Raw genomic sequence first — 19,661 nt, 5'->3', positions numbered from 1 at the left:
TCTGCCTGACTCTGCTTCCCGGGAGACCCACCCTTCTGCCGCGTCTCTCCCCAGGGCGTGAACCTGTCTGGGGGCCAGAAGCAGCGCGTGAGCCTGGCCCGGGCTGTGTACTGCAACTCCGACATCTACCTCTTCGACGATCCCCTCTCTGCCGTGGACGCCCATGTGGGGAAGCACATCTTTGAAAACGTGGTTGGCCCCAAGGGGATGCTGAAGAACAAGGTACCTGCTGTGGGGGTGGCGTGGGGTCCGGCCCTGGCTCTTTGGTCCGGTGGCAACGTGTCCCTTTTGGGAATACCTCACTGAGTGGGACCAGAGAACGTATTTTCTTTTCTTTCTTTTTTTTTTTTTTCTCTTCTTAGGGCCACACCTATGGCATGTGTAAGTTCCCACGCTAGGGATCTAATCGGAGCTTTGGCTGCCAGCCTACACCACAGCCACAGCAACGCAGGATCTGAGCTGTGTCTGTGACCTACACTGCAGCTCACCGCAACGCCGGATCTTTAACCCACTGAGCAAGGCCAGGGATTGAACCTGCGTCCTCATGGGTACTCATCAGGCTTGTTACCACTGAGCCACAGGGGCAAATCCACAAATATATTTCTAGCCCTTCCCTTGGCAGCCTTCCCAGGACAGCCTTCTTGCTCTGGTCCTCATGGGCGGACGTCCTGGGCACCGACGAGATGTCATTGCTTCCATCTGGCCAAAGGCAGCCTCTCTTCCTGATTAAATAACAGGTGCCTTCGCGGAGGGAAATCCCACCCCAGGAGCCCTTGTGAGCAGAGAAGCTCTTCTCCCTTCCCTGCTGAGGTGGCCCGGGGCTGCGGGACAGAGGCTTGAGGGGGAAAACTGCTACCCCGCCTTAACATGACAGGAGATGGTGCCTTTCCTCTTCCGTTATTTTTTCTGTTTGTTTGGTGAGGGGAATCGTGGGAGAGGAGGGTGTCCTGGCTTTTCCTCCCCCTCCCCCAGTAAGAAAGACAGACGTGCCCACGGGGAAAATATAGCAGATTCAGAAAACCATGAAGAAGAAAAACAAAAGCAATTGTGCCTAATCCCACCATTTCTGAGATTTCTGTATTTCCTTCAAGTCTTTTGCTGTGTGTATAAGCTTTTTAATAGAATAATCACATCATGCATATATATATAGTAAGCATCATGCCACATGATCTGTTCTAAGCATTCCCACACACACCATAAAAATTTTGTGTGTGTGTGTATATATATATATATATATTTTGGTCATTTTTGGCCACCCCTCAGCATATGGAGCTCCTGGGCCAGGGATCAGATCGGAGCCTTGGTTGTGACCTAAGCTGCAGCCGTGGAACCCACATCCCAGCAACTCCCAAGACACCACCGATCCTATTGTGCCACAGCGGGAGCTCCCTGTATAATTTTTAAATATTAAAAAAAAATTTTGGGGGGAGTTCTCTTGTGGCACAGCAGGTTAAGGATCCATCATTGTCACTGCTGTGGCTGTGGTTGCAGCTGTGTTACCGGTTCAATCCCTGTCCCAGGAACTTCCGCATGCCACAAGTGTAGCCAAAAAATTGTGTTGTTGTTATCAAAATAATAAATGCCCATAGTAGTAAAATCAGAGAGTGCAAGAGTATATGTAAAGTTAAAAAAATGATTCACCCTCATCCTGCAGCACTAGCTCCTCTCTCAAAAGGCAGGACAGCAAGTCTGGCTTCCTTCTCGTAGGCAGCCCACCAGCTAAAAATGTCTTTATGTTTCTAAGTGCTTGGAAAAAATCTGAAGAAAATAATATTTTGGAGTTCCCCTTGTGGCTCAGTAGTAATGAACCCAACCAGGATCCATGAGGACGTGGGTTTGATCCCTGGCCTCACTCAGCGAGTTAAGGTTCCAGCGTTGCTGTGAGCTGTGGTATAGGTCAAAGATGTGCCTTGGGTCTGGCATTGTTATGGCTGTAGCTCCAATTTGACTCCCAGCTTGGGAACTTCCATATGCTCCAGGTGTGGCACTCAAAAGACAAAAAAAAAAAAAAAAAAGTAAGAATAAGAAAAGAAAATATTTTGTGACATATGAAAACTGCCATGAATTTAAATATTAGCATCCATAAATAAAGTTTTATTGGAATGCAGCCAACCCATCTGTTTATGTCTTGTGTATGTGGCTTCCTACAGAGCTGGCAGTGACCAGAGGTCCCTGTAAATCTGAAAATATTTACTGTTTAACCACTTAAGAAAACGTTTGCCAACTTGTGTAAACAGTTGGTGAACATCCTCCCAAACTTCCAGATAGTTAGATAAATATAGATGCACCATCAAACCTTGTATTCTGGTGGGGAGTAACTTGAAAAAACGAAGCTTTTGGGGTGCACTTTTTTGCGGCAGTGCTGTTCTTTTATTCCTCTACACATGCATGGTGCCCCCCCTGCCCCCCTCGCCTTCCTTCAGATTTTTGTTCAAAAATAAGCTCCTCCATCATCCTTGTTAAAATTGCTGCCCCCGCGCCCCTTGGTATCACGTCCCTTTTGCTGCTGTCCTCACCATCGGGCACACAGTGTTTTACTTACATTGGTCATTTCCCTCCACCCCCCGACCCTGGAACCTGGGGCGGGGATCTTTGTTCTTCTCCCTGCTGCCGCCCCTGCCGCCCAACAGCTCGCAGCACACTTGTGATGAATGAAAGCACGTGCGGATCCAGCTGCTTCTGCGAGTTCGCATCCCAGGGCCGGTCCTGCCCCTCAGGTTGGGGGCGGGGGTTGTCCCCCTCGCGCGCATGCGCTGACGCGGCCATGTCGCCCCTCTGCCTGCAGACGCGGCTCCTGGTCACGCACGGGCTCAGCTACCTGCCACAGGTAGATGTCATCATCGTCATGAGTGGCGGCAAGATCTCGGAGATGGGCTCCTACCAGGAGCTGCTGGCCCGGGACGGCGCCTTCGCCGAGTTTCTGCGCACGTACGCCAGCGCCGAGCAGGAGCAGGGGGAGCCGGAAGACGGTAGGGTCCGCGTGGGGCTCCGGCGTGGGTGGTTCCTGGTATGGCCCCAGTTGTGCCAGCCGCCCTCATCAAGGCATCGGGCTGGGGGCCGGGCCAGGCCCCTTAAGGAACCATCTTGAAGGACTGTCTTAACCCCCCCAGGGCAGTATTAAGAGGGGGGTCCCGGTGCTTTCTGGCCAGGTCAGCAGAACTGGACACGAGTCTCCGTACTGTTCTGGAATGTGGCTCTTGGCCTCTTGAGTTTCAGGGTCTTCCTAGAAAAATGTGGATGGTGATAACTACAGTCCTGGCTCCCAAAAGGCTGTGAGAGAAGCCAGTGGCATGTGTGCCTTAATCCAGAACAGATGCAGGGGTCAGGAGGCCAGGGCCAGTGGCTGAGCACACAGGGCGGAAGTTGGCAGGACCTGGGTTCGAATCCCAGACGCTGCTCTTCCCAGCTGTGGGACCTCAGGCCCACTGCTGATAAAGCTGTGTGGCAACAGGACCAACTTTCTGGCACTTGGGGTAGATTTAATGTGCTAGATTCCTGGAGCCTGCGGCATGGTGCCAGTGACAACTGCTGTCATTCCTTTCTTGGTCAGAGGGCTCCTCTTCTTTATTTATGTCTTTGCAGGGCTGCACCCGAGGCACAGGGAGGTTCCTAGGCTAGGATCAGATCAGAGCTGAATTTGCCGGCCCACAGCCACAGCAACGTGGGATCCGAGCCACGTCTGCGGACTACACCACAGCTCAGAGCTATGCCTTATCCTTAACCCACTGAGTGAGGCCAGGGATCAAATCCACATCCTCATGGACACTAGTTGGGTTCGTTACCACTGAGCCACAACAGAACTCCGAGTGCTCCTCTTCTGCTTCTCTGCACTTGGCCTCTGCCAGGTCTGCCCAGGCCTGCCTGCGTCCCAGTCTCCACACTCGCTCTGTCCTCCCAGGCCAGACTCCGGAGGCACCTTTGGATTCTGGCCTGGGACCATGCCCTGTCTTTATTGGAAGCAAATGGGGTGAGGCGTCCAAGCGTCCTATTATCTCTTATTAGTTGGTTTAAAATTCAGGGGAGTGACTTGAGGCCTTCCCGGGCTGCCCTGGTTTACGTCCACTCCTCTGCTGGTCTTCCCCCTCGGAGCTTGGACCTGTGTTAACACGCAGAGAGGGAAGAGGTCATCTGATGCCTCGTCTGCTTTGGTTTCAGCTGTTGCTAAAAAGAGTGGAACTGAAGAGAGATCATCTGTCCCTCTCTGAGCTCCTGCTCCCAGGAGCTAATTACAGACACCCCGCGGCCGCGGCAGGTCTGGTACATGCTGAGTCCCCAGACAGGTCTCAGAGAGGCTGACCCCGGGGTGGGGCTGCATGGCTGCCCTGTTGTGCAAGTCCTGAGGTTGTCTTTGATGTGTGGACACACGATGAAGTACAAACAGAGACAGGTGTCATCCCATTGAATCTTCCTGATGGCTTCTCGTGTGGGAGGTAGGACTGTGGTTTACTGAGGAACTGAGGCTTCAAGAAATCTGTCCCAGGAGTTCCCGTTGTGGCTCAGTGGTTAATGAATCCGACTAGAAGCCATGAGGGTGCGGGTTCAATCCCTGGCCCTGCTCAGTGGGTTAAGGATCTGGTGTTGCCATGAGCTGTGGTATAGGTCTCAGATGTGGCTCAGATCCTGTGTTGCTATGGCTGTGGCATAGGCTGGCAGCTACAGCTCTGATGCGACCCCTAGTCTGGGGACCTCCATGTACTGCAGGTGCGCCCACAAGAAGAAAAAAAGAAAGAAAGAAACCTATTCCTTCTATGCCAGGGGTGGGAAGGTCCCTGTCTGTGTGAATGAGGCCAGTGACTAAGAAGGAGCTATTTACTCTTCATTGATTTAGTCCTTCAGTAGGTGTTTATTGAGCACCTACTCTGTGTTAAGCACTTGTATTATTTTCTTAGGGCTGCTTTAACTGAGTACCTTAACAACTACTCAGAAATATGTTGTCTCACGTTTCTGGAGGATAGAAGCCTGAGATCAAGGTGTCAGCGGCATTGGTCCTTTCTGAGGGCCGTGGGGGTTCCTTGCCTGTCCCCCAGCTTCAAGTGGCTTGCCGGCCATCTCTGGCATTCCTTGGCTTGCAGAAGCATCACCCCAATCTGCGCTCATCTTCACCTGGTGTGCTCCCTGTGTGTGTGCCCATTTCCAACCCCCCCCCCCTTTTTTAAACAGCTGAACTTGCAGCACATGGAAGTTCCCGGGCTAGGGGTCGAATTGGAGCTGCAGATGTAGGCCTGTGCCACAGCCGTGGCAACACCAGATCTGGGCCACATCTGCAACCTATGCTGCAGCTTGTGGCAACGCCATGTCCATAACCCTCTGAGCAAGGCCAGGAATTGAACCTGAATCTTCAACGCAGACTACATCCACTTCTTAACCCACAGTGGGAACTCCCCAAATCTCCCCTTTTTGTGAGGACACCAACTACATAGGTTTAGGGCCCCGGTGATGACCTCATCTGAACTAATGACATTCACGGAGACCCTATGTCAGATACAGTCACATCTGAGGTATTGGAGGTGAGACTTCAACATGTGGATTTGCTTCGTGGCAGTGGGGATGTCATTCAGCCCATGACAGGACTGTTCTAGTTTCGGGGGAGACAGAAGTGAACAAGATACAGGCAAATCCTACCGTCGTTGAGCTCAGAGTCTAGAGGGAGAGAAGGCAGTGAACCATCAGCAGATAGAAATGGTTTCATACAGTGTCACGTGCTACGAAGGAAAGCATGCAGGGTCCTGGGCTGTGGGGGACGGTGGGGGTATGGGCACTTCAGCCCTCTCTGGGGAGGTGACGTTGACCTGAGGAAGAGATGGCAAAGAGAAGATATGGGGAACAGTGTTGAGACACAGGGAACAGCAGATGCACAGGCTTCAGCTCAGCATGAGCCTAGTCTGTTTAAGAAACAGAGAGGAGGCCAGTGTGGCCACTTCGCGGTGGGCCAGGGCCAGGAGACAGGGTTGGCGGGGTTAGCGGGTTACCCTGTGGACGGAGCCTTCAGGGTGAGGAGTTTGGGCTTTGTTTTCAGTGCCGCGGGAAGCTCCTGAAAGTTGGGAAGAGGGGGACCCACTGTGAGAACCCACACCTTCGTTCCTCGTGTCGGAGTGTGCTGAAGTCCTAGTGGTTTTTAACCAGTCCCTTTACCGAGATGTAATTCACACACCGGTTCTAGGTTTTTATTTGTGTGGCCCTCGTCATGTTCAATTTCAGAACATTTTCATGGCCATCACTCCCCATTTTCTCCTGCCCCCCACATCCTAGGCAGCCACTCATCTATTTTGCTTTTCTTTTTTTCCTTCTGGTTTTGAGATACAATTGGCAAAGAGCACGGTGTAAATTTGAGGTACACAGCATCATGTTTTGACTTAACACACGCCACGAAGTGATGGGCTCAGTAGGTTTGGTGAACATCCCTCATCTCGTATGGATACGAAATAAATAGGAAACATTTTTTTTCCTTGTGATGAGAACTCTCAGCATTCACTCGCTTAACTTTCATAGGTACATAGCGTGGTTTTGAACAGCACTCGCCATGTACATCCTGGCTCTAGTGCTTATTCATCTTAGACCTGCTGGTTTGAACTTTTGGCTACTTTTCTCCATTTCCCCCTCAGCCCCTCCACCTTTGGTGACCACTGATCTGATCTCTTTTGCTATTTGTGTGTGTGTGTTTTTGAAGTATAATGGACCCACGACACTGTTAATTCCAGGTGCACAACCTGACTTCGATTTCTGGACATTTCAGAACGATCATCACACTTGTCTGCTTTCTGTATAGATTTGTCTAATTCTGCACGTTTCGTGTGAACAGAATTCTAGGGGGAAGTCTCTGTGACTGGCTTCTCTTGACGTAACGTGATGTTTCTGAGGTCCGCCTGGGAAAAAAAAAAAAGCAAGCATCAGCCGCATTTCTTCTCATGGTTGAGTCATGTTCCGTTGTGTGCCCACACCACATTTTGTTTATCCATTCATTGCGTGATAAGCATTCGAGCTGTTTCCACTTTGGGGCTATTATGAAGAGTTCTGCTGCGGCCCAAGGGGATTGAAAAGTGCTTTCTTTTGCCGCAGGAGATAGATAATGCTCCTTTCAGCATTTAAAAAGTCCTGGTTGGAATGAGTTTCCACTGTGTTCATGCTGCTGTGGTTGGAAAGTCTGCTGTAAGTCTAGCCTGCTTTCCTTTGCTGCATAGTCTCCTTCCTCAGATTTTTCTCTTAGCCCAAGTGGCAACTTGTGATCCCTGTATTTCACTGGCCTGCTTGGTGGGCTGCATTTAGGCAAAAATGACCCTCTCTGCTTTCTAAAGTGACACATGTGGGTTTAACTGAATCTTTCCCAGAATGAGGTCTTTCTCTCTCTCTAGCCCTTTTCTATCCAGTTGAGCAGGGACCGTCCTTACACCCTGTTGGCCACAGCTGGGCTTTTTGTGTTCCCTTCCTCCCCAGCCGCCAGCAAATCCCGATTATGCAGAATATGGAATGCTGCCAACTAAACAAATTGTTTAGTGTGGGCTCATTGGCAATTAATTTGGTGATGAAAATATCATCCATCACCCTAGCACTGCTGTGGGGTCATTCCTCCACTTTAACCACCCAGCCTCCTGCTGGGCAGGTCCCAGAGGTCCTTTGCCTCTGGGTCTGAAATCAAACCGCCCCTCCCCATTCTTTCCACTTCTCTGGAGGGGCCCGGCGATAAGGCTTGGCGCCGGGGCCCAGTCTTGCTCAGTGCAGCCAGTGCCAAGTGCCAATGACCTTGGATTTATTTGAACCACATTTTTGGCTCCTTCTAAAGGGAAACTTTTGTTTCCTCATTGGAAGAATCAAGTCGTTTTGAGAACACCCAGGCTGAAGGGCCAGTGTTTGGTTTGGGGAGGGGATTCATTCTCCTTGGGGTGGAGGCAGCAGCGAGGCTCCGTGCAGGGTGGGGTGAGACTGACCCCTCCCCAGGGATATTCATCGTGTGTCTCTAAGGAGACTCTGTTTGTTTTGGGTGGCCAAGGGATTTACAGAGCGGGTTCGTTAACCTTTGTACCTGGAAGGCATAGACCGTCTCTGTTGACTCTGGTTTCTTTACTGGGTTTTCTAGAGCAGCGCTTTTCCACGGGGAACATTTGTGTCTCCTGGGGACACTTGGCAATGTCCAGAGATGTGTTTGGTTGTCACAACTTGGGGGGATGGGTGGCACACTCTTGACATCTAGCAGGTAGAGCCCGAGGATGCGGCTGAACACCTTGCAGTGCCCAGAAACCCCCCACCCCCCACCCCGGCTCCAGCCCCAGCAGCAGAAGGTCCCTCAGGCCATGGTGTCTGGTGCCGAGGGTGTCACACCCACTTTGCTCTGACTTGTCATGCCCAGCTTTTTCCTTTGTCACCTTGGGAGAAGGACCTTTATTCCTACAGTGTGACCACTTTTCAGAACCTTATTCCAGCTGTTTTGCAACCTTGTCACTATTTTTTCCCCCTTTTCAGATTTTTGCTGAATTTTTTGACCTGATTATAAAATCAGTACATGCACCTTGTAGACAGTTGCAAACTAGAAAAGCACTAAGAACCACCAAGGAACATCCTTCTGCTCTCCCATCGCCCAGAGGGAAGCTGCGTCAGCATTTGGCCTCTTTGCCACCTGTCTTAATCGTCTGGGACTATGTCCTTGAAAAGAGGAGGGTCCTGAGGTGTGTTTTTTGTTGTCAATTCTCCTCTCCCTCTTTCCTTCCTCCCTCCCTTCCCTCCCTCCTTCCTTCCTTCCTTCCTTCCTTTCTTGCCACACCTGTGGCATAGGAAGTTCCCAGCCTAGGGGTTGAATTGGAGCTGCAGCTGCCGACCTACACCACAGCCCCAGCAAAGCCCGATCTGAGCCGCATGTGCAACCTACACCACAGCTCATGGCAACGCTGGATCCTTAATCCACTGAGCGAGGCCAGGGATCGAACCTGTATCTTCATGGATACTAGTCGGGTCTGTAACTGCTGAGCCACAGTGGGAACTCCCCTGTTTCTTTTCTTAACATCGGGTCACAGGTGCCTCTCCTTATTGCAGAAATCTGTTGTGAGCACCAGATAGCAGCTGGAGAGTCTGTCAGACAGACAGCGCATTCCTCATCGCCGTCCTCAGGGTCTGTATTTCTTCCCCTTTTGAGTATGAAGAGCTTGCAGGGCCCAGATGGGAACACAGGGTCAGTGATGTAGCCAGGCAATGCCGTTTTTGGTCAAAAACCAGGCGTTGCCTGCAAAGCAGTGACTTGAATTCTTCCCTCAAGGGGGAGGCTTGCCTACTGGCTCTTGCCCAGGCGGAGTTCCAGAACCTTCTTGAGAATAAACAGCGAGCCTGTGAAGTGCCAGCTTTGAGAGTCAGCAGCTGGCTGAACACCCAGCCCAGGCAGCGCTTCTGTGGTTCAAGGGCGGGGGCGGTGCCTGGCTTCCCAGCATCACAGCCCCCATACCCAGGGCTTAGAAGCACTCACGGAAGAGTCCTTGGGTTACGCATTTCATGTCTTGGCTTTAAAACCCCTCTTATTTATTTTGTAGCCCCTCCCTCTCCCAATCCATCTTCATTCACAGTTCCTCCTCACCCTGCTTGCTTTTCCTCTGTATCACGTATCGCCACCTGACGTAAATTCTGGATCTACTGCTCTGTTATTTCCTTCTCTCCCTTGCAGTTTAAGCTCTCTGAGGGCTTTGCACAGAGTCTCTTCTGTATCCCCAGGACTGAGAACTGTGCCTGGCACATAGTAGATACTCAGGAAATGTGTTAAATTAGTAAACGAATGGGTTATACCCTGATTGTGTAAGGCGTGCCCGGCATCACTCCTGGACATCCACACATCTGTTTGCATATCCCAGCTTGGAAGGACCTGTGAGCTGGTTTTACCCATTTCTCTCTGGGCTGGTTTAACAACCAGCTTGGTGGGTACAGGCTGTGAAATGGCACCACTGTGGCCAATACAGTGCCCTTTCTGGCACTGGAAGTTTGGTTCTGCTTGTTCCCTTGGCCATTCTTTTGTTAATCTGTCCATCTGCCCATCTTCTCTGTGCCGCGTGTGGAACTGTGCCCTTGGATTGTGCAGTGCACATCCTGTGCAACCCCATGTGGCCATCTGATGCGCCAGGTGCTAGGAGTAGAGTGGTAGATAAGACCTAGGCTGTGCCCTCAAGAGCTCACAGTCTGAGGGCAGAGGCAAACCCTAAATACTCAGGGACATCACGGGGCTAAACACAGTCATGGAGATGAGCCTGGGGAGCTGGGTGAGCCCTGAGAAGGGGTCCCCAGCCTAGCTTGGAGGGGTCCAAAGTGATATTTGAGCCAAATCTCCTCCTCTTTCCCTTCTCTGGGCTCTGTGGGGAGCCAGCTCAAGAGCAAGGTGCCCGTGTCCTTGAAAACCCAAAAGCTACGGGCTTCCAGGGACCTGTGCCACCTCCCAGCTGGCACGCCTGCCTGGCGTGCTGTAACACACACACTCTCTCTCTCTCTCTCCCTCTGCTGCTGGGAAAACAGGCGTGAAAATGGAAGGTCAGTCCACATTTTTCCAGCTCTCTTTATGTTTGAACATGCCCAGCTTTTAGAGAAAGGGGCCAGCCCCACGTAGGGTGCTTGTTGGGGATGCACCCAGAACATGCAGGATGGGGAAACCAAGGTACAAATGCAGCAGGTCCCTCAGCCTTCCTCGGCCCTCACCCTTAAGGGAAGACCCTCATCCATCCCCTCTGGGCATTTAAATGGGGGGGTGGGGGGCAAGAGGGAGTTTTGCCTTGGTTCTTAACGCTTTCTTGGATCTTGTGAATTCCCAGGCGTCCGCATGGTGGAGGAGGAGGAAGGAGGTCAGTGACCGTTGGGCCTGAATTAGCTGCGCCTGCAGATCGAGGCTGCACATGGACTTGTCCTGTTGCTGCATGCCTGGGAAGGGGCCCTTGCGTGTCTGCGTGTGCCCCCCTGCCCCCACCTTCCATTGTTCATTCAGCATTTATTGCATGCCCTACTCTGTGCCAGGCTTTGCGGTTGGCACTTGGGGATACAGTTCGAATCTCCAGATCTCTCACCAATTACTTGAGTGACCTTGGCTGAGCTTTACCGTCTCAAAGGTCAAATGAAGGAGAGCCTGATTGCCAAAAGCCTGGCGCACATCAGGTGGACCATGAATGATCTTGGTTTGATGCCTACCTCCTGGGTGCCATTGGGACATAGGCAGGCCAGGGCAGCTCAGGGGTGACGAGTACCTAATGGAGCCACAGCAGGTGACCAGTGGTGGTGGCGGAAGAGGGTGTCTTTCTAGCAGGATTTCAGCAGGAAAGGCCGCCCTGTCTCCCTCTGATTACAGAAAAGCATGAAGTGGCCACTAGAGTAGAGGCTTCCTCCTGCCTCCCACATCCAGCAGAGGCCCCTTTCAGGAGCCGTGGAAGCCTGAAACAGCAAAGGTGTTTACCGGAAGGGTACCAGATAGCTCAGAAATCAGAGGCAAAACTGGGCAAGCAGGACTCAGGTGATGGGAACTCTGGGCATGAGACCCTTTTAGGACAAGAGCAGCTGGGAAGATCCTTGGTCCTTGTGGGGCCACCAGTGGTTCAAAGTCCTGGGGGCCAGGGTTCTCATGGGCTGACGTTGGGCAGGTTCCCCTTGGCTGGGGGGCCTAGGAGGCCACGGGGGAGGGGGACAGGATGGTGCACCCCCCGTGTTCATGTCCCTCTCCTGGGACTCTCGGTCCCTCCCTGGCAGATGAGAATTTTCCAGCTGCCCCAGTTGGTGTATCACGGCTAATTGGGTTGAGAAGGAGAGGCAGCCATGGAGGCCACTGAGGGGGCCTGCACTGTGTGAGAAGCAGGAGCCAGGCAGGATGGGGTCGGGGGGCGCTGAGGCTTCAGAGGGTGCCTGGGCGGCCACAGAGGACAGAGGGCTCTGAAGCACCCGCCACAGGACAGGTGTCTCTGGGAGTGTTTTAAAGCATTGTCAGCCCCGTGCAGAGGAAGATGGTCACTGTCAGGCTTGAGCCCCCGTCTTGTGCATGTCTATGGGTACTGTCTGCATGCGGCTGCATGGGAAGTCCTGCCTGTTATCACTCTTTTTTTTTAATTAAAAAAAAATGCTGACATGAAAGGAAACACTAAAAGCAGTGATTCGCAATCCTGGCTGTGCCCCGGAATTATCTGTGGGAGACATTTCAAATGCAGATAACAGGGAGTTCCCATTGTGGCTCAGTGGTAATGAACCCGACTAGCATCCATGGGGGCACAGGTTTGATCCCTGGCTTCGCTCAGTGGGTTAAGGATCCAGCGTTGCTGTGAGCTGTGGTGTAGATCACAGACGTGGCTCAGATCTGGCATTGCTGTGGCTGTGGCGTAAGCCGGCAGCTGCAACTCCAGTCCGACCTCTAGCCTAGGAACCTCCATATGCCTCGGGTGCAGCCCTAAAAACAAACAAACCACCACCACCCACAAAAAAGCAGGTAACGGTAAGCACCACCACAGTGTCTTAAATTCACCGAGCACCACCTCACTTTATCATCCTCCTAACGAGGGCAGGTGCAGCTGTCACTCCCCTCTTGCAGATGTGGAAGTTGAGGCTCAGAGAAGCCCATCACCTCCCAAAACTAGGAAGTGAGGGAATGGTTTTCATCCGTCCCGGGGACCTGACCATGCTCTCAGCCTGGGGCCCAGCTCCCTGGCAGAGCCAGTTCAGGACCTCGCAGCCCAGGGCTTCCCTGGGTAACTCGTGCACAGCCAAGATTGAGAGCCACTAGCTCAGAGCTTGTCCCATCAACCCAGCCGTGATTCCCCAGCCTCGACGGTTCTTCCTGTGGCTGTGGCCCGAGAGAGCCTGCCTTTGTGGATTCTGCTTTAATTCATGTCGCATCAGCATGTTCCCGGAGTTGCTGCTGGCTGCGTATTTATCCCCTGTTGTTAACTTCTGTCATGTGTCCCCTCCTCTTCCTGGGGTCAGCCCTTTGGAGCCCCATTCTATGCGTCTCTTTCATGCTCACTCTCTCCTGGCACCAAAGTGCGAGGGAATCAGTGCAGAGGCGTAATAAACGTATCACCCAACTGGTGGATGATAAAGGAGATAATATGTTTCACCACAGCACAGCGGCCACCACTTTGTAAATGTTAGCCACCGTGGTCAAGGTCACAGCAATTTGCGCTGACGCTCGCTGGGTACTTCCCGGGATGGGGGCAAATGGCCGCTGGTGCTATTTCGGTTGTTGCAGGGTTGAAATGGTTCCTTATTGCTGGGGAAACCGCGCCCCCCCCCCCCGGTGGTCCCAGGTCCTTCAGGACTTCCCTGTGGTCCAGCAACCAGAGGGTTAACTACTGGCCCTGCTTTTGCAGGGAGAGGGCTCTGGGACTCCAGTGTCCAGATGCCCTTGTCAAAACAGGTTGTTATTTATTTTGAGCTTCAGCCCCTCTTGGGGTGCTCGGGGACCAGAGGACTGTGCCCTTTGCGGGGTTCACTGCGTCCTGGCCCCATTAGCCAAGCTTCACAGAGCAGAGGTCCTGTTAGCGGAACAGGGCTGTACCGGTCGCTGCTGGCGCAGGGCACTTGCTTGGGCCCAGAGACCTCAAGATGGTCGCAAAGCACCATCCCAGGCCCAAGGGACCCTGGCTCCAGCAGCTCCTGCACCCCTGCCCAGGAGCCTGTCTGTGGTCTCAGCAAAACAGGTCTTGCTTTCTGAGCTTCCTGGTGGCTGTGTTATTAGCTGCTGTTTCCCCCCTCAGGGTGACAGGTTTTGGTGTCACGATTCCCCCCTTTTCTCTCTTCTGCCAGGCTTAGGGGGCATCAGCAGTCCAGGGAAGGAGGCGAAGCAGATGGAGAACGGCGTGCTGGTGACGGAGGCAGCGGGGAAGCACCTGCAGAGGTGAGGAGACGGGGAGACTGTTCCGTGGATTCCCTGGCACCGTGTTCCTGCCCCCACCTGGGGGGAGAGAGGAGGAGGGTCGGGGTGCCCGCGGCGGGCTCCACCTTCCAAAAAAGGCCTTCAGTGTCTGCCTCCCCTCCCGAATCCTTGGGGGGACCTCATTTCCTAGGGAGCAGAGGCCCGAAGGGGAGGCCTAGCCCTGTTTGTGCCGGGGGCATGGCGCACACAGGCCTCACGATTTAACCATGCATCCGCACTCTGACAGTCAGGCTCCCTGCCTGGTGTGGCTCTTCACTCAAGTCACCCAGAGGGGCTGGAACGTTCAGGCTTTAAGAACCAGCAGTTGAGGGAGTTCCCCTTGTGGCTCAGCAGGTTACAAACCCAACGGGTATCCATGAGGATGCAGGTTCAATCCCTGGCCTTGCTCAGTGGGTTAAGCATCCTGCATTGCCATCAGCTGTGGTATAGGTTGCAGATGTGGCTCAGGACTGTGGTGTGGCTGTGGTGTAGGCTGGCGGCTACAGCTCTGGTTCGACCCCTAGCCTGGGAACTTCCATATGTTGTGGGTGTGGCCCTAAAAAGCAAAAAACAAGAACAAAACCAAAAAAAAAAAAACAACTGCTGTTGACTCAAAATAGTCACAGTAATCATGACGGCTGCGTAAGCCCTGCAGTCCGTGAACCCCGAGGTAGTTACTGTCATCCTCCCCTTTTACAGGTGAGCAAACTGCTCGCCTCAGGCCCTGAGGCTAGAGAGAAGCTGAGCTTGGATTTGAACCTGAGTTTGGGCTCTGAGCCAGTGCTCCCAGGTTCTCCGCCTTGATGCTTTAGAGGAGGTGGCTTTGGGTTAGCTCATCGGGTATTTGGAGGAGCGACGTCCCACGGACTTTGTGGCTTAACCCCTCTGTGCCTCAGTGTCCTCAGCTGTCAGATAGGGTCCTTGCCACATAGGGTTGTAGGAGAGCTTATGTGATTGGCTGCCTGTGACGCACTCAGGACAGTGTCTTGTGCCATCGGCACTCAGTACCATTCAGTTATGGTCTGGGTGAGCTAGGGCAGCCACTTCCTTCTCTGCTGGTGCACCTGTCAAGGTGTTGAGCTTGGTGTGTGTGTGTGTGTGAAGCACATAAACAGTGCTTTGCCCAGATGATGGGCGGCCAGCATCATCTGTCTGAGAATTAGCTGAGAGGAGGCAGGTTCCTGTGGGTGGTCATGGGGCACAGAGGGAGGTGATCTTGACACACTTGCAGGACAGTGCCATGGGTATTTGTTTTCTATTGCTACACAATGAATTACCACGAGCTTAGCAGTTTGTCATCTAAGTTGCTGTGAGTCGGGGAGTCCAGGCACAGCTTACCTGGCTCCTCGGTGCAGGGTCTCTCATAAGCTGTAGCCGAGGCATCAGCCAGGCTGGGGTCTCAGCCAATGGCTCAGTTGGGGAAGGATGTGCTTCCCAACTCACTTGACTATTGGCAGAACTCAGTTTCTTTCTTTTTCCTTTTCTTTTAGGGCCACATCCATGGCATATGGAGGTTTCCAGGCTAGGGATTGAATCAGAACTGCAGCTGCCGGCCTACACCACAGCCACAGCCACGAGGGGTCTGAGCCATGTCTGTGACCTACACCACGGTTCAGGGCAATGCTGGATCCTTAACTCACGGAGCAAGGCCAGGGATCGAACCCACATCCTCATGGATCCTAGTCAGCATCCTTACTGCTGAGCCACAATGGGAACTTCCAGGACTCAGTTTCTGAGTGGCCACATCCTGGAGGACCCCTCAGCCCCCAGCTCCCTGGGCCTCTCCACCCTCTATGGCCGCTTCATCAAGCAGGCAAACCAGGACGGCAGTGGAGGGTCGACAGCCAAGGGGGAAGGTGTAGCCCGTCCCCTCGCTTATGGGGCTTGAGTTGGGTGGCGGGGGCGGGGGGGGGTTGTTCCTGTGTGCTGACGCACATACATGGATGTGTGGGTGTGCACGCACACACACGCACGCACGCAACCGTGTGTGCCATGCCTTTCCCCAATCATACACCTCCCCAGGGAAAGAGCTCTGATGATCCGTGTAAAACTGACGAGCGTGAGTGGCAAGAAATGCTTTTTGAATAAAGTCTGCATGAAGGAGCAGTTTTTCAGGGGACCCCCCCAGGGCAAGACCCTCCCCTCTCTGTGTGGCCTCTGTCTTCTCAGAAGGGCACACTTGTTTGGGGCTGTGGGGGCCGCTGACCCTGCCCAGGGCTGCCAGCCGCTTGACTGCCGTGCACCTTGCTTCCCCAGACAGTTCAGCAGCTCCTCCTCCTACAGCGGGGACGTCGGCCGGCACCACACCAGCACCGCCGAGCTGCAGAAGCCCGGGGCCCAGGCAGAGGACACCTGGAAGCTGATGGAGGCGGACAAGGCTCAAACAGGGCAGGTGAGGGCCATGGCTGGCGTCACTGTGCACCCCTGTACCTTATTCTTAACTCACATCTTCCTTGAAAGGTACTGTTTCAGGAGCTGGAAACCAGGGCCTGAGGGATCTGCCTGAGGTCGCAGCTGGTGAGCAGCAGAGCTGGGATTTGAACGTGGCCATCTGACTCTGGGGTTGGCACCTATAGTTTCTGCTGTCCTGAGCGCTGCCTCCTTTGAGCAGCTGGGGCTCTTGTTGGCCATTGGTGATGCAGACACTTTAAATCAGAGCTTCCCATCTCGGGGTTCAGTTGTATGGGAGATGGGTTCAGGTCCTCGTACATTCAGCCCCAAAGACCATCAATTACGTAGTCAGAAAAAAAAATGTTTTGTTTTGTTTTGTTTTTTACTTTTTAGGGCTGCACCCACGAAACATGGAAGTTCCCAGGCTAGGGGTCGAATAGGAGCTGCAGGTGCCGCTTATGCCTCAGCCATAGCAACGCCGGATCCTTAACCCACTGAGTAAAGCCAGGGATCAAACCCGAATCCTCATGGATCCTAGTCGGGTTTGTTAACCACTGAGCCACTAAAGGAACTCCAGCAAAAATTGTTTTTCACTTATTTTTATTTCTATTATTATTTTTTTCTTTTTGTGGCCACACTTGTGGCATTTGGAAGTTCCTGGGCTAAAGGTCGAATCAGAGCCACAGCTGAGGCCTATGCCAGATCCTTGACCCACCAAGTGAGTTCAGAGATTGAACACTCCTACTCACAGACACTGTGTCAGGTTCTTAACCTGCTGAGCCTCAATAGGAACTCCTTCACTTCTTTGCTTTTTTTTTTTTTTTTTTTTTTAAGTCTTTTGTCTTTCGAGGACCATACCTGCAGCATACAGAGGTTCTCAGGCTAGGGACCAAATTGGACCTGTAGCTGCTGGCCTACACCACAACCACAGCAACACGGGATCTGAGCCACGTCTGCACCTTACACCATGGCTCACAGCAACACCAGATCCTTAACCCACCGGGCGAGGCCAGGGGTGGAACCTGCATCCTCATGGATACTAGTCAGGTTTGTTAACCACTGAGCCACGACGGGAACTGCCTTCCTCTTCTTTCTAATTTCTATTTTTGCACGTAGGATTACGGGCAGAGCTCATTTTATTATACAGGGCTGAATTGCACTTTGCACGGGCCTTTTTACAAGTTGAAGATTTGTGGCAGTCCTGCGTTGAATGTTGGTGCCCAACAGCATTTGCTCCCTTTGTGTCTCTGTGTCACAATTTGGTTGTTCCTGCAATACTTCAAACTTTTTCATTATTATATTTGTGACTCGTGGTCTTCGATGTCACCACTACAAATCCCTGAAAGTTCAAATGATGGTCAGCAGTTTTTAGCAGCCAAGTGTTTTTTGCTGTTTTGGGGTTTTTTGGTTTTGTTTTGTTTTGGCTGTGTCTGTGGCTTGCAGAAATTCCTGGGCCAGGGATTGAACCCAAAACACAGCAGTAGCCAGGCTATGGCAGTGACAATGTGAGATCCTTAACCTGCTGAGCCACTAGGGAACTCTAGACATTGTTTTTTTAGTAATGTTACTGCACACTAAGTAGGCTACGGAATATCATAGACATAACTTTTATCTGCACTGGGAAACCAGAGAATTTGTGCAACTTGTGGTTTTGTTTTTTTGTTTTTGTTTGTTTGTTTCAGTATTTGCTTTATTGCAGTGGCCTGGAACCAAACCTGTAGTATCTCTGAGGTCTGCCTGTGTATCAGCCAGAGTCTTAGCGGGGGCTAGCTTGACTTAGTACCTAAGTGTTTTAGTCCCTTTGGGCTGCAACAGAAGACCATGGACTAAGTGGCTTAGAAATGACATATGTTTATTGCTCATGATTCTGGATGCTGACAAGTCTAAGTTCAAGGTTCCAACAGATTCACTGCCTGCTAAGAGCTTCCTGGTTTATGAACAGCCACCTTCTCGCTGTGTCCTCACATGACAGAGGGTGAGGGAGCTCTCAGAGGACCCTTTTATAAGGGCACGAATCCCATTTATGAGGTTTCTACCCGCATGATCTCATCATCTCCCCAAGGCCTCACCTCCTGACCCTTGTCACGTTGGCAGGGGGATGTTAGGATTTCAACTTACAAATTTGGGAAGGGACGCAAATGTTCAGCCTATAGCACTAATAATCACTAACTTCTCTTTGTAACAAGGAGAGCAAGTTTCAAGCTCTTGTTTTATTATTTATTTTCTTAATGTATCTATTGTCTTTTTAGGGCTGCACCTGCGGCATATGGAGGCTCCCAGGTTAGGGTTGAATTGGAGCTATATCCGCCGGCCTACACCACAGTCACAGCAACACCAGATCCAAACCTCATCTATGACCTACGCCACAACCCACGGCAGCGCCAGATCCTTAACCCCCTGAGCCAGGCCAGGGATCAAACCTGCATCCTCATGGATGCTAGTCGGGTTTGTTACCTCTGAATCATGATGGGAACTCCTCAAGCTCTTGTTTTACTGTGTTTGTTTTTTTTTTTGTTTGTTTGTTTGTTTTTTGCCATCATCTCTTTTGGGCAAGTGTCAGTAATTTTCCATTTGCAGTAGTAATCTAGAGTTTTAAAAGTAAAGTGGTATTTTTTTTTTTTAAATAGAGACTGGAGTTTTTAAATAAGTGGAAAATAAGTACACATATAAAGAAAAACAACAACAAAAAACCCATTAAAGGCTCTGTGGGAATGAGCATGCTCGGGGCACTGTTCTCTCAGACTCACCTGGATGCAGCCATATTTTCCCAGGGCCTCTGTTTCCAGCCCCTTCCTTCATCTTGATCACAGCTGTGGTGGGGGCAGAGGTGGCTCTAGTGTGCCCTCTGTTGCTCTCACTGACCCTCCAGACCCCACGTCAAGGACTTGGAAAGGAAGGGCCAGAGAGGCCAGCTCCTTTTAATATTCATTTAACCTCCACACCACCCAGAGCGGGTGGGACCCTCCCATATCTGCATACAAGGCAGACCAAGACCTGGGGGCTTGTCACTTGCCAAAGTCTGAACAAGGTCAGAGGGGAGCTCAGCCCACCCCAGCCACTGCTGACTCCCGCAGCCACAAGCTCTACGGGTCTCTCCCCGTGTGTGTGCTCAGGGCGTGCCAGGCCTTTCACGCTGAATTCTGGCTCATAAACAGAGGAGGCATCTCCAGTCCTGCAGAGCAGCTCCCAGGGCAGCAGGCATCTTGGCTGCACGAGGGGGCCAGACGGTGAAATAAACACGTTCTTTGCTCTGGTAGCCACCCCCTTCCCAGTTTGGAGGAGGGAGACTTGGGAAAGAAACATCAATAGGGGAGTTCCCATTGTGGCGCAGTGAAACAAATCCAATGAGTATCCGTGAATACGCAGGTTTGATCCCTGGCCTCGCTCAGTGGGTTAAGGGTCCAGTGTTGCTGTGGTGGAGGTTGCA

The 19,661-nt window shown here is 52.2% G+C and overlaps 1 protein-coding gene across 5 annotated transcripts in view; it reads left to right on the top strand.

Annotated features, from left to right (window-relative positions):
* Window positions 1-19,661, top strand: part of ABCC1 (ATP binding cassette subfamily C member 1) — a 155,001-nt gene that overhangs the window by 112,801 nt on the left and 22,539 nt on the right. For 3 of the 5 annotated variants that reach the window (XR_014840714.1, XR_014840713.1, XM_021086560.2), the window contains exons 18-21: window positions 55-222; window positions 2,786-2,969; window positions 13,735-13,825; window positions 16,100-16,235. Coding sequence is in view for 3 of the 5 variants with exons in the window: in XM_021086560.2 (XP_020942219.2) it covers window positions 55-222; window positions 2,786-2,969; window positions 13,735-13,825; window positions 16,100-16,235 (579 nt within the window). In the remaining 2 variants the exon portion in view is untranslated. Of the gene's footprint in view, window positions 1-54; window positions 223-2,785; window positions 2,970-10,476; window positions 10,492-10,769; window positions 10,800-13,734; window positions 13,826-16,099; window positions 16,236-19,661 lie in introns of all 5 variants that reach the window. The other 2 variants (XM_085017488.1, XM_085017489.1) reach the window with 2 other exon arrangements.

Source organism: Sus scrofa, chromosome 3 (assembly GCF_054392235.1).
Source record: "Sus scrofa isolate SSC_HxYL_T2T_F1_AM1 chromosome 3, Sscrofa_HxYL_maternal_Yorkshire_Landrace_v2.0, whole genome shotgun sequence".
NCBI classification, from domain to species: domain Eukaryota; kingdom Metazoa; phylum Chordata; class Mammalia; order Artiodactyla; family Suidae; genus Sus; species Sus scrofa.
Note: the sequence above shows the minus strand (reverse complement) of the source record. Positions and strands in the feature narration are given on the sequence as shown.